The sequence below is a fragment of the Lathyrus oleraceus genome, chromosome 4, assembly GCF_024323335.1.
Source record: "Lathyrus oleraceus cultivar Zhongwan6 chromosome 4, CAAS_Psat_ZW6_1.0, whole genome shotgun sequence".
Lineage (NCBI taxonomy): Eukaryota > Viridiplantae > Streptophyta > Magnoliopsida > Fabales > Fabaceae > Lathyrus > Lathyrus oleraceus.
This window is the reverse complement of record NC_066582.1, coordinates 408,383,767-408,396,708: the sequence shown is the minus strand read 5'-3', so window position 1 is coordinate 408,396,708 and position 12,942 is coordinate 408,383,767. Positions and strand designations below refer to the sequence as shown.

The 12,942-nt window shown below is 35.4% G+C and overlaps 1 protein-coding gene across 1 annotated transcript in view; it reads right to left on the bottom strand.

The window, feature by feature from the left end:
* Positions 1-9,582, bottom strand: part of LOC127075737 (repetitive proline-rich cell wall protein 1) — a 209,518-nt gene extending 199,936 nt beyond the window's left edge. Inside the window, exon 1 of the mRNA XM_051017203.1 lies at positions 9,442-9,582. Coding sequence (XP_050873160.1) covers positions 9,442-9,526 — 85 coding nt within the window. The 5' untranslated portion in view covers positions 9,527-9,582. The remainder of the gene's footprint in view (positions 1-9,441) is intronic.
* Between the last annotated feature and the right edge of the window lie 3,360 nt (positions 9,583-12,942).

Here is a 12,942-nt window from a genome sequence, read left to right as displayed (position 1 = left end):
CAGATGGCTCTCTTTTTTTGAATTTCTGAATATTTCTTTTAATTGCTTATTTTTAATTAATTCATATTAATTTCATTATTGATCCAAAAAATATGGGACTTTCACACAAAAAATTCAAATATTTTCCTTTTTCATTTTCTGAATTAAAATTATTTTTTGGATTAATATTGATATTTTTCATGATTTAATTGGTTTTGTGCATATTTTTAATTGTTTAAAAATACTTCTGACTTTTCAAAAATAATGAAATTCTTGTCCAAGGTCCTTTGACCTTCTTTGACCTATGATAAATCTCTTGGCCGTTTATTTGGTGTTTTGAAGAGGTTTTAGGTTTTTGATAAAGCATAATTTAATTTAATGCATTTTAATTTGATTTTTTATTGTTTAATTGTGTGAAAATTATGTTGAGCCATTTTTATTGACTTGTGAAGTTTGACTATGTGTTTGGGCCTTGGTCAAGGTTGATTTGACTTTTGTTGGATTAAAATCATTGGACTTAAGGGATTGATGAATGTACATTTCATCTCCCAAAATGAATGAATGATTTTAATTTGATAAAATTCCTCCCATTACCAATTGGTGTTTATCTCATCTCCCCTCCCTCTTCATCTTCAATCCCATTATATCCCGTCCCTTCCATTGGCCAATGACATCTCAATATCCTAAGGCTAATTGCTTCATCAATAACTTATGTTAGATGAACCAATATAAGTATGAATGAGATTAGGTTCATCCTTTGATCATTTTATTTTTGAGTGTGGTATGTTTTAGGAGTGTGGTCCATTATGCCATATCTCTAACATGCATTAACACCAAAATTCCTATTGCCCGGCCTCAAATAGTTGTGACTTCTACATAAGTCCAGTTATGATTGCTTAACATAGCACTAAATTTTGACCCAAAGGCATAACATTCTAGTAAGTGAGATTGTAAGTCTCCCCCCTTTCATGGTATTGTGTGGAAACTTGGCCTTTTTTCCTTCCTTTGGAAGATGTCTTAGTTCAAGGATCCATGCTTGTGAATAGAGGGTTGAGTGTTCTCCAAAGAATGACTTAAACAATTGAAAAGAAAAACTCCACTAGCATCTAATCAACTAACATTTGACTAACCTTTTAATTACAAGTCATTTACTTTATGCAATTTAAACTCAAGTCATTTACCATTTCATTTGCCATTTTACATACCATTTAACCTATTTATGTTTATTCCATTTTCACTTTGCTCACTTAAGCCATACATTGTGATTGTATATATTTGTTTGTGTATCATGTTTGTGTTTGTGGTTTAGGACCTTAAATACCTAATAAATAACAAAAACCCTAAAAAATGTTTGTGAGGACTTTTGGATTTGATCTAAGCTTTGGACTTAGAATTAGGCAACATTCCATATACAAAAGGACTTGGCCAAATGCCCACATCTCTGAAACCAAGTTCTTGTGATTTAAATTTTCATCTGATGCAAGTATTGAGATCCACTTGAGTTCATCTGGTACATGGTCTTGATGCAAATGTTACTTTGAACCTGTGTCTAATGCCTTATTCTGAGTCATTCAAGGAGTATGTCATCTGATACATGGGAAGATTATGAAGAAGACTATGAAGTTGCTAGCTTGGATATGGCTATCTTTATTTGATGACTTACTCTTCATTGTGCAACTTGCTTATTGATATTTGCTTGATTTTAAAGTCCAAAGGAAAAGTGGGTTTCTATATGACATTCTTGTCTATTGGATTGCATCCCATTGGTTAGATCTTTTCAACTCTTAACTTTTAAATTTTTGCTTAGGATTAGTCTCTTCATCTCCTCCCACTTCATAAATTTTAAATCTCTCCCCCTTTTCAAAAAACCCTATTTGCTTGTGATTTCAAACTTAGACTTTTTATTGCAAATTAGAAACCTTGACCTTATGTCATTGCATTTTTACACTCTTTTCTTAATCAATCTTGCAAATGAACTTAACCATATTGACTTAAAATTTCAAAAGACAAAAAGAACTAACACTCATTCAAACTCTTTTAGGCCTTTTGTGCCTCTTTTAAACTTAAATTTTTGTTAAAAGCAATTCACTCACTTTGAAATTGATACCACGAACTACAAGGTTTTGATCCCTTATTTTTATGTTGGTACGTAGGCACAAGTCTGAAGGTCTTGTCAAACACAAAAAATATAATCAATGAATTCTTTTCTGATCCACACACTCTATTTATTGCAAACATATTCTATACCAAAACACACACACACACACATAAAAAGGGCTCCCTAGGAGTACCTAGGACACTTTGGGTGATAACACCTTCCCTCTGTGTAACCAACCCCCTTAAATGTAATCTCTGGAATTTTATTAGTTTTGATTTGAAAACTTCTTATCTTTGGGTTTTGTTCGTACTTTCCCTTTTCCTTTGGAAACAATAACAGCGCGATGGCGACTCTGGTTTTATTAACGTTAAGTTTATCCATAGCTTAATGGTCATGAATTTACCGCTACAAAAATTAAGTGGCGGCTCTGCTGGGGAGTAGTCCTTAGTGGGTTTAACCTACTTTTAATGTGTATATATTTGTATACTTGATGTTTGTATATTTGTTTGTGTGATATAATCTGCTTGTTGTGCTTGGTGATCTCTGAGTGGTGAGATAAATTCTAACCCGAACTTGAGTGCAATTAAGATAGGAGGATGGTATAGTCATGTTCGACTTGTGTGGAGTAGTCCTTAACAAGTTGTCTTGAGACCCATCTACTCAGTGGAGACCCTTTTGGAGCTATTGATGTCACACACGTTATTTGTGGTTAGGCATTACTTTCTCTGATTTGGGGTCCGAGAAGGTGAGGACCGTAGAACATTTAACCGAAATTGGCCTATTTTAGGACGTAGTGCAGAGACTGTTCAGGTGTAGACTTGATAATAGTTGTTACGCGGTACTACACTCAGACGAGTTTCTCTTGAGAATATTATGGGTTGATGAGTCAGTCATCCTAACCTGTAATATCCGATAGATGGAATTAAGACTCTGGGAACTTTTTAGAACATAATCTACAGGTTTTTATCCTTAGTACACTCCTTTGGGATGGTTCTTAACTTGACTTCATGCTCGTGACTCACAACAAATCCTTGATTCTTGGTTGATCCAATCAAGTCTTGTCAATATCAATGGAACTTGGGTGTTGATAAGGTGAAAGCCATACAAGAGATGCCTGCGCCCAAAATTGAGAAGCAAGTCAGAGGTTTTCTCAACCGCTTGAATTATATCTCGAGATTTATATCGCACATGACTACCACGTGTGCACCTATATTCAAGCTTCTTCGGAAAGATCAGTCTTGTGATTGGACCGAGGATTGCCAGAAAGCTTTTGACAGTATCAAAGAATATTTGCTTGAACCTCCGATTTTGTCTCCTCCTGTTGAAGGAAGACCATTGATCATGTATTTGACTGTGCTTGAAGAGAGTATGGGTTGTGTTATGGGTCAGCAAGACGAAACTGGAAAGAAAGAATATTCTATTTACTACCTCAGTAAGAAATTCACCGACTGTGAGACTCAGTATTCTATGCTTGAAAAGACTAGTTGCACATTGGCTTGGGCTGCTAAGCGTCTGTGCCAGTATATGTTGAATTATACCACTTGGTTGATATCCAAAATGGATCCAATCAAGTATATTTTTGAGAAGCCTTCTTTAACCGGGAGGATTGCCCGTTGGCAGATGTTGTTATGCGAGTATGATATTGAATACCGATCTCAAAATGCTATTAAAGGTAGTGTCTTGGCTGACCATTTGGCTCACCAACCTATTGAAGAGATCTTGTACTTGAAAATGAAAGATTGTGATGAACCATTTCTTGAAGAAGGGCCAGAACCTGGTTCCCATTGGGGCATGGTATTTGATGGAGCTGTTAATTAATATGGTAATGGCATTGGGACAATGATTATTACTCCTTAAGGCACGCATTTTCCGTTTACAGCTAGATTGACTTTCAAGTGTAGAAATAATATGGCTGAGTATGAAGCTTGCATTACGGGGCTTGAAGAGGCCATTGATCTTAGAATCAAATATCTTGACGTCTATGGAGATTCAACTTTGGTTGTGAATCATATCAAAGGTGAATGGGAGATGAATCAACCCAGTTTGATACCATATAGAGACTATGCGAGGAGGATTTCAAATTTCTTTACTAAGGTTGAGTTTCATCATATCCCTCGAGACAAAAACCAGATGGCAGATGCTCTTACAACGTTGTCCTATATGATTGTGGTAAAGTTTTAGAATGAAGTCCCCAATTTGACTATGATGCGTTCTGATAGGCCAGCTCATGTATTTGCTGTTGAAGAGATCAAATATGAAAAGCCGTGGTATTTTGATATCAAGTGTTTTCTCCAAAGTCAGATTTACCCACTTGGGGCATCTTTGAAAGATAGGAAGACTTTGAGAAGATTAGCCGACAACTTTTACCTGAATGGTGATGTGTTGTACAAGAGAAACTTTGATATGGTACTGCTCAGATGCATGGATAGACATGAAGCATGCCTATTGATGACTAAAGTCCATGAAGGTTCCTTTGGTACTCATTCCAATGGACATGCTATTGAAGCTAGCGGAAATATACCCGAACATATTGCACGCTCGAACATACAACAGAGTCGCCATCGAACTTTATTTATCCCCAAAGGGAAGGGAAAACATCGATAAAACCTGGGGGAAAGAGACATGCTGGGTAAGGAAGTCGGTTATGCAATGGGAAGATATTAGCACCCCAAACATCCATGGTACTCCATGGGAACCGTTTTGATTGTTCTCGCTCGAATAGATGTTATATCTAAAGATTACTCGCAAAATAATGGGAAAAGGAAGAGAAAATAGATAGAGTGCTCGGTGAGGATTGGGGCCCTCATGCCTACATATCCTCATAGTGCAATGAGGAATTCAGAGCTTCGTAGTTCAAGGAACTAGAGGCGGGAGGTGGAAAGAAGTGTGATCAGAAGTATGGTCTGAACCAAAGAATAGTGTGATTTGAACTCCAAAAAGGGTGAAAATGTGAACCCAAGAGTAAAACTGGTATGAACCAATAAGTGAGGGGTCTAAGACATGGTATCACTGTATTGGAATAACCGAAAAGAAAGGGTTGCCTACACACGGTTACGAAGTAAGTAAGGAGATGTTTGTCTAAGCTACAAGGTCTGACAAGACAAACAACTCGTCTCTTGGTTCACAAAAAAGGAATACATGATGAAGCACAAAGGGATATGGTATTTGGCTCAAAGAATAGGTATATCACATGAAGTGAATGAAGGTAGAGTATGAAGGTATCATGGAAATGAATAGAGTGAAGTGCCTGAAGTCACAGAACAAAGTATCTGGTGATAAGTGACTGAAAAGGTATAGTTTGAAACTAAAAGTCAAGGTATATTGGAACCCATAGGAGAAATAGAATTTGTACCATAGAGGGAAAGGTGGCATGAACCACAAGTGAGGGGTCTAAGACATGGTATCACTATATGGTTGGCCAAAAAAGAAGGAATTAAATGTCTGGAAATAAGCCAAACAAATCTTGGTGCAAACACGGACTTTTCATTAGGCGTCCTAAAAGGGTATTTATGGAATTCCAAAGAAAGTGTATTTCGATGTCAAAGAGATAGTATGTCACTGGATGAACAATTTATGATCGAAGGTAGACGATGGATAGTAAAAGATATGAATGATGCCCTAAGGCGAAGGAGGAATAATTAGAAGTATGCTCGCCAAGGATTCGCATCATCGTGTCTACGTATTCTCATTGTGCAATGAGAAAATCAGAGCAATCGTAGTTTGGAACTACGAATAGAAAGGAACAGAATAAAAAAGGTGTTTGCCCAAGCACCAAGGACTGACATGACAAACAACTAAAGGAGTATGATTGGAGTGATGGTCAATTATAACTCGTACCAACAGAATGGTAACATGGGAATCCATAAAGGCAAACTGACTTTGAATCAAAGGGTAAACAGACAGACCGACGAGTGAGGGACCCGAGGCATGGTATCACTATCGTTGAATGACTGGAAACAAAGAGAAATAATTGTATGGCAATTAGCCAAACAACTCTTGATACAAAGATGGACATTTAATTAGGTCTTCCTAAAAGGGTGAATATGGAATCCAAAGGGAAGTATCGATTGGCACAAGGAAACATATATCACTTGCTGGGGAACAAACAATTTGAGATCAAAGAGAAGAAGTATCTTGGATCCATGAAGGAATAAACTCTGAACCGAAGAGTAAAGGTAAACCAACAAGTGAGGGGCCCGTATCACTATAGTGGAATAACAAAAAAAAAGGAATTAAATGTCTGGGTGCAAGCCAAATAACTCTCGATTCACAAGACAGATTGTTCATTAGGCGTCATAGAAGGATGTGAACGGAATCCAAGGGACAATGATATTTGATCTCAAAAAGATGGAATTGATTGATGAAAGAGTGATGGATTAATAAATAGGGTAGCTCTTGAAGAAATTGGGTTCTCCTGCCTACGTACCCTCATTGTGCAATGAAGAAATCAGAGCTTTCGTAATTCAACCCACTAGGGCTGAAAAGAAATTGATTGGAGGCAAGAAGAAAATATGATTAAGATTGAAATGATTAGAATTGGAATGATTGAGAATTGAATAGAATGGAGAGAGACTTGATAGTTACTGGATGATGAGAATCACACTAACTTTCAAGTGGAGGGAGAAGAGTCTTTGTAGTTGTTTCTAGCATGATGATGAAGACCTTATCAATCGTTCGATTCGAATTGCACTAAAGTCTATGAGTGGAGGTGAATATGATGAGCGTTGGGTCATACGTCTCATACCCAAAGATACTCAGAATGGGGGTAGGAATACTCCAGTCCCACTCCTTCTCCATTACTTAATGCTCGTATCGTACAACTTGATTCATGATTGATAAGTTGTTAATTGTTGTCCTTGCTTGTTGCACTAATTCTTCGTGAAGAGAGACTTGTCAATCGTATGATTCGAATTGTGCTAAAGTCTACGAATAAAGGTGGTGAATACGATGAGCGTTGGGTCATACGTCCCATACCCAAAGATATTCAGAATGGGGGTAGGAATACTCCAGTCCCACTCCTTCTCTATTGCTTAAAGCTCATGTCGCACACTTCGAATTATGATCAACAAGTGTTTATACCTTTGTAATGCTTGAGAAGTAATCCACTTTGCTAGCTATGCTTGATTGATGTTGACTTGGAGTCTTGATCTTATATTTGAACTTTGAGGTCTTGAGCTTTAGAGATTCAGCATATCCACAATAGCTTGAGCGTAATGAACTTGCCATATCAAGTGATCAAGGGTCTTTTGATCACTTAAAATAGGCTTGGGGTTTACAACATGATTACAAAGGATTTGGTTGACCAAAGTGTCCTTTGGTCAACACTAATCGATGGGATTAAAATAATAGTTGAATTATATACAATAATAAACACTATCAAGTTAATCAACTAAATAGAATTAGACAAAACTGATTAAAGTCTAAACTAAGGGAGCATGTATTAAAATCAAGATTTTCTAATTAGAAGCCCTAAACTAAGGGAGCATGTATTAATCAAGATTTTCTAATTAGAAACCCTAAACAAAGGGAGCATGTATTAAAATCAAAATTTTCTACCTATGGACAAAATGGTCATATTCTAAAAATTGACTAATTAGAGAAAATCAACACTTAATAAGGAGCTAATCCTAGTTACCTAATTATATCAAGTTCTAATTAAACTTTAATTCTAATAATCCAATTAAAATCCTAAAATATGCGAAAACTCTAATTTAGTATTTTAATCTATAACCTTATTTAATCTAAGATATATTATTTCAAGAATTTAACCAAGATTATCATGAATTAAAATCTAATTCAAAATTTCCTAATCAACCTAATTATTCTAATATTTCTAATTAATTAAATTTAGTTCTAATCACTTTTAAAATCTAATAGCTAATTAAACCTAATTAACTCTAATTCTAAAACTTTAAAAGAATTCCAAAATTCCAATTAAAAGAATTCTATAATTCTAAATTATCCTACTTGATATCTAATCCTAATTAATACCTAAATCTAATTACCCTAATCAAGATAATTAACATGAAATAATCTTAACTTTATAATCTAATTAAATTAATTAACAAAAATTAAATAAAACAAGGTGCAGAACCTGGAACACTAACAAGGGTCAAGAAACACTATTGGCCGACGGAGGAAGACAAGGGTCAAGAAACGCTGGATTTGGATGGCCTTCGAAGAAAGACTCTAGACTCTAGACCGTAAAGAAGAAAGAAGGTGAAGCTAAGTCCATGGAGATAAAAGTGGTTTCCTTGACTGGGCAACCGAAAGAAATAGTCATCCAACCTCCTCCGAGTAAAGCGAGCCGTCTGGGCCTGGCAAGCAGAGGTGGATGAGTTCAGACAAAGCCCAGAAGCAACTAAAATACTCCATTCATTGTAAAGTTGGATGGTAGGATCATAAAGTAAAGTCGAATATGAGGCAATCCAAGTCATAAAGTGAAAGAAACCAAATTAATTGTAACCGTCTGATTGTGAAAGGAACGTGAGAGAGCACAAGAGAATATAATCTAAAAATTGTTCCTTTCTTGTCTCACACAATAATATAACAGATAATAAGAAATATACAGATGATATAATATCAATGACAATTGGCAAACTGAGAACTTTATTAGGTGCAAAAAACATTTACTAATACACAACACAAGTTTCCTGAAAACAAATAATAAAATTACGCAAGGTAAGATTATTCTAACACAGTTGAAATATAGATAGGTGTAGCTATTTATATTTGTAGCCCTTTATGGAATGGAACACAATTTTTCAAGCATGGTACTTCTATGGAACACTTGGCATATATTATTTCTTCGTCTCAAACTGATTAGTGAATTGGCTTAACAATTGGAATCACCTTTGGAATAGGTTTGTAAATTGGAATGACCTTTGGAACTGGCTTGTAAATGGGAACATAAACAGGTTTAACAATGGGAATAATTGGCTTTTTGAAGAAATAATGCTTATGCTTAAGAAATGCCTCTGGCTCAACAACAGATGGGATAGGTTTTTCCACTATGACAGGTTTGTGGAATGGCTTACGGGTTGGAATGGGCTTATAATAAATTGGTTTTTTGTGAAAATATCCTTTAAGTTTGTGTTTTAGATGAAAAAATCCTATCAATTTTTCATCTTCATTGGGTCCTTGTAGGCTTGGCTTTGTCACCCCTTCATTTGCAAACTTCCCTTCTGTGTTCACTTCATTCCCTACACACGTGACAACAAATTATGTACTTCTTTCAAGCCATATTTTAATACCATAAGTTTCTATCTATTATTTTTATCAAATATGGGACAAATACAAATGTATGAATATGTACTTTAAATTGATATTGTGTATATTAATTTTTTAATGTAAAAATGACAAACCTGAGGGATCATTTCTTGCTACAGCAGAAGTAGCATACAAGAATGTTACAAGGAGCAACAAAGGAATACAGAAAGCCTTTATCATGATTGAGAAAATGAAAAAAAGTGGTTTAGAATTGGAAATGTTTGAAGACTTAGCTTGAGTTACAATTCTCACGAGCATGCAATATATATACTATAAGCTATTATAGAGGATAATTAATGGTACATAACTGACTTACACCTGTATTTCTTTGTGTGTTGTATCCCAAGAAATCAATATATATATATATATATATATATATATATATATATATATATATATATATATATATATATATATATATATATAATATATATATATATATATATATATATATATATATATATATATATATATATATATATATAGAAAGTTATCTTTCATTACTAACATTGAAAAATCATTCCATTAAAACAACAACAACACAATTACGTGAGATTGGTGTAAGAAGAACATAAAAATGATTTGTTAAAGATTGAAGACGGTGAGTGAAACAAAAACTCTTCCTTTTGACTAATTATATTTATTCTTAGGAAATTAGTGTTATAAAATATATATTTTAAGTCAACACATAAAGATTCAATGTAAAGATCCAAATAGATACAAGTTCAATCAAAATAATCTAACATATAAAGTCAACACACGTGAGATTCAAGGTACATTTTATGATCTCCACTTTTTATTATTTTTAGAAAATTAGTGTTATAATATATATATATATATATATATATATATATATATATATATATATAATATATATATATATATATATATATATATATATATATATATATATATATATATTATATATATAAAAGGGCCGACAAAAGACCTAATATAAAGATCCAAATAGATACAAGTCCAATTAAAATAATCTAACGTATGAAGTCAACACACGTGAGATTCAAGGTACATTTTATGATCTCCATTTCTTATTATACTCATTTTGGAATCGGAACTCACTTGGGTGTTGGAGATCTAACCTTCCAGATCCACACACTACCACCACATCGGAGATCAACACCACCGATTCATGGTCATCTTCCATTGATCAACACCAACTTTGATTGCATAACAAAACTATTGCGTCGTTTGTGGGAATTAACTCTTAATTCCACGAAATTCCACAAATGGATACATGCTCGACCCAAAGCCAAGCCTCTATCGGAACCACCAAAATATGGAGATAATCAATTCATACACCGCACTTATGAAATCTGCCAAATCATTTGATCATATTCCATCTCAACTGTCAATCATCGATGAAATCTGCAACACGACGACATCCAACGTAGATCCTTCAATGAAACACCTCTTCCAAATAATACCTGACATCATACCGTGAAGAGAAGATCGATTGACCATATGCTTTCTAGACCACGAGAAGATGAACGGATCCCCAAATGCGAAGTTACCGCTAGTCTTAGAAGTTACCATCGCTGATCACACTCTCACATGACTCCTCAGGGATTACAGAAGTTCTTTTAACATCCTCTGCGCAGACACTCTAGAGCAATTAGGCCTCAAACAACCAAATATGAGTCCTTATCTCGGCGGAGATCTTATGGACTTTAAGGATTCAATAACTTGCATTTGTAGAATGGAAGATCTGAAGTTCTCACCGGGAGAAGGAGTAGGCGAGAGAAAGGTAACCCTTAGCTTCCTAGTAATTCTATGTTGGAGTGCCTTATGTGGTATCTGTGGGAGATCATTCTTAGAAAGGATATATACGGTGGCTTCCCCGGTCCACATGAAGATGTGGTATTACAACAGGAAAGGAAAATTGATTGTTTTCAACGTTGACCTTGACGAGGTAAGGCGTAACAAAAAGGACATCCTTAAGGACCTTTCTGCTTTCTCAAAGGTGACAGAAGGAGGTCTCGTGAAAGTAAAATGTCTGACCTAGATGCGTATGAAGACAAAGTTAGGTTAGTGCCAAATGGTGATTTCAATGTGGTTTAGCTCAATGATAATCCTTCCCGGTCGGTCAAGATAGGATCCATGATTCTCTCTGAGATAAAGTCCACACTAATCGAATTCCTCTAGGAAAACACAGATCTTGTTGTTGTCTCTCCCCATGAGATGCACGGTATCGACCCCACTATAGTCTCCCATAAATTAAATGTTGACCTCGACTATCAATATGTTTCCTAGGGAAGGAGTTGTAAATTCCCCGACAAAGCCGAAGCAACCACAAACACTTTGATAGGTCCATTGGATACAAGAATCATATATGAAGGGAAATACGCTGAGTGGATTTCGAACTTTATTGTTAGGAAGAAATCCTCAAGTAAGTGAATGATGTGTGTAGACTATAATGATATCAGCAAAGCATGCTCGAAAGACTTCTACCCACTCCCGAATATTCACAAACTCGTATAGAATTTAGCCAAATACAAGTTACTATCATTCATGGGCGCTTACTACGGGTATAATTATCAATACAATGTCATACTTTCGGATTGAAGAATGTAGGTGCGACATGTCAAAGAATAATGAACAAGGTTTTATGAGAAAAGATGGGGTAAATGCTATAAGTGTTCATGAACGAAATGTTTTTAAAATCAGATAAATAAGAGTTACATGATCAACACCTTTAGTGCATGTTCAAAAGAGTCCGACAATACAATATGAGGCTCAATCCATAAAAATGCACATTGGGAGTAAGACCCGACAAGTTCTTGGGTTTTTATCTAACTGAAGGAGAATTAAAGCCAAACCTTACAAGTGCGAAGTAGTGGTTCAAATGAATGCTCCTACTTTTAAGAAGGAGGTCCAAAAGTTTAATTGTATGCTAATCACTTTAAACATGTTTTTTTCAAAATCCACCAAACATGCATTGCTCTTCTATAAGCTATCAAGGAAAGAGGAGAAATTTGAATGGACACCTGAATAGGAAAAAGTGTCCAAGCCACATTAGAGTAAATTTGTGATGTTTTGTCATATTTTTTTTACATTGTTTCATCCTCTTTTTAATGATATAATCCTTTTGTATTATATTATTTGAAATGTTAAAAAATTATGTTATCATACTTGTACCTTAGTTTTTTCTACTCGAAAACTATGCATCATAGAATAAGAGGAATGCTAGGAATGTTAGAAATATTTTTTTCAACACTCTTTTTACCAGAGAGAGAGAGAGAGAGAGAGAGAGAGAGAGAGAGAGAGAGAGAGAGAGAGAGAGAGAGAGAGAGAGAGAGAGAGAGAGAGAGAGAGAGAGAGAGAGAGAGAGAGAGAGAAGAGAGAGAGAGAGAGAGAGAGAGAGAGAGAGAGAGAGAGAGAGAGAGAGAGAGAGAGAGAGAGAGAGAGAGAGAGAGAAGAGAGAGAGAGAGAGAGAGAGAGAGAGAGAGAGAGAGAGAGAGAGAGAGAGAGAGAGAGAGAGAGAGAGAGAGAGAGAGAGAGAGAGAGAGAGAGAGAGGAGAGAGAGAGAGAGAGAGAGAGAGAGAGAGAGAGAGAGAGAGAGAGGAGAGAGAGAGAGA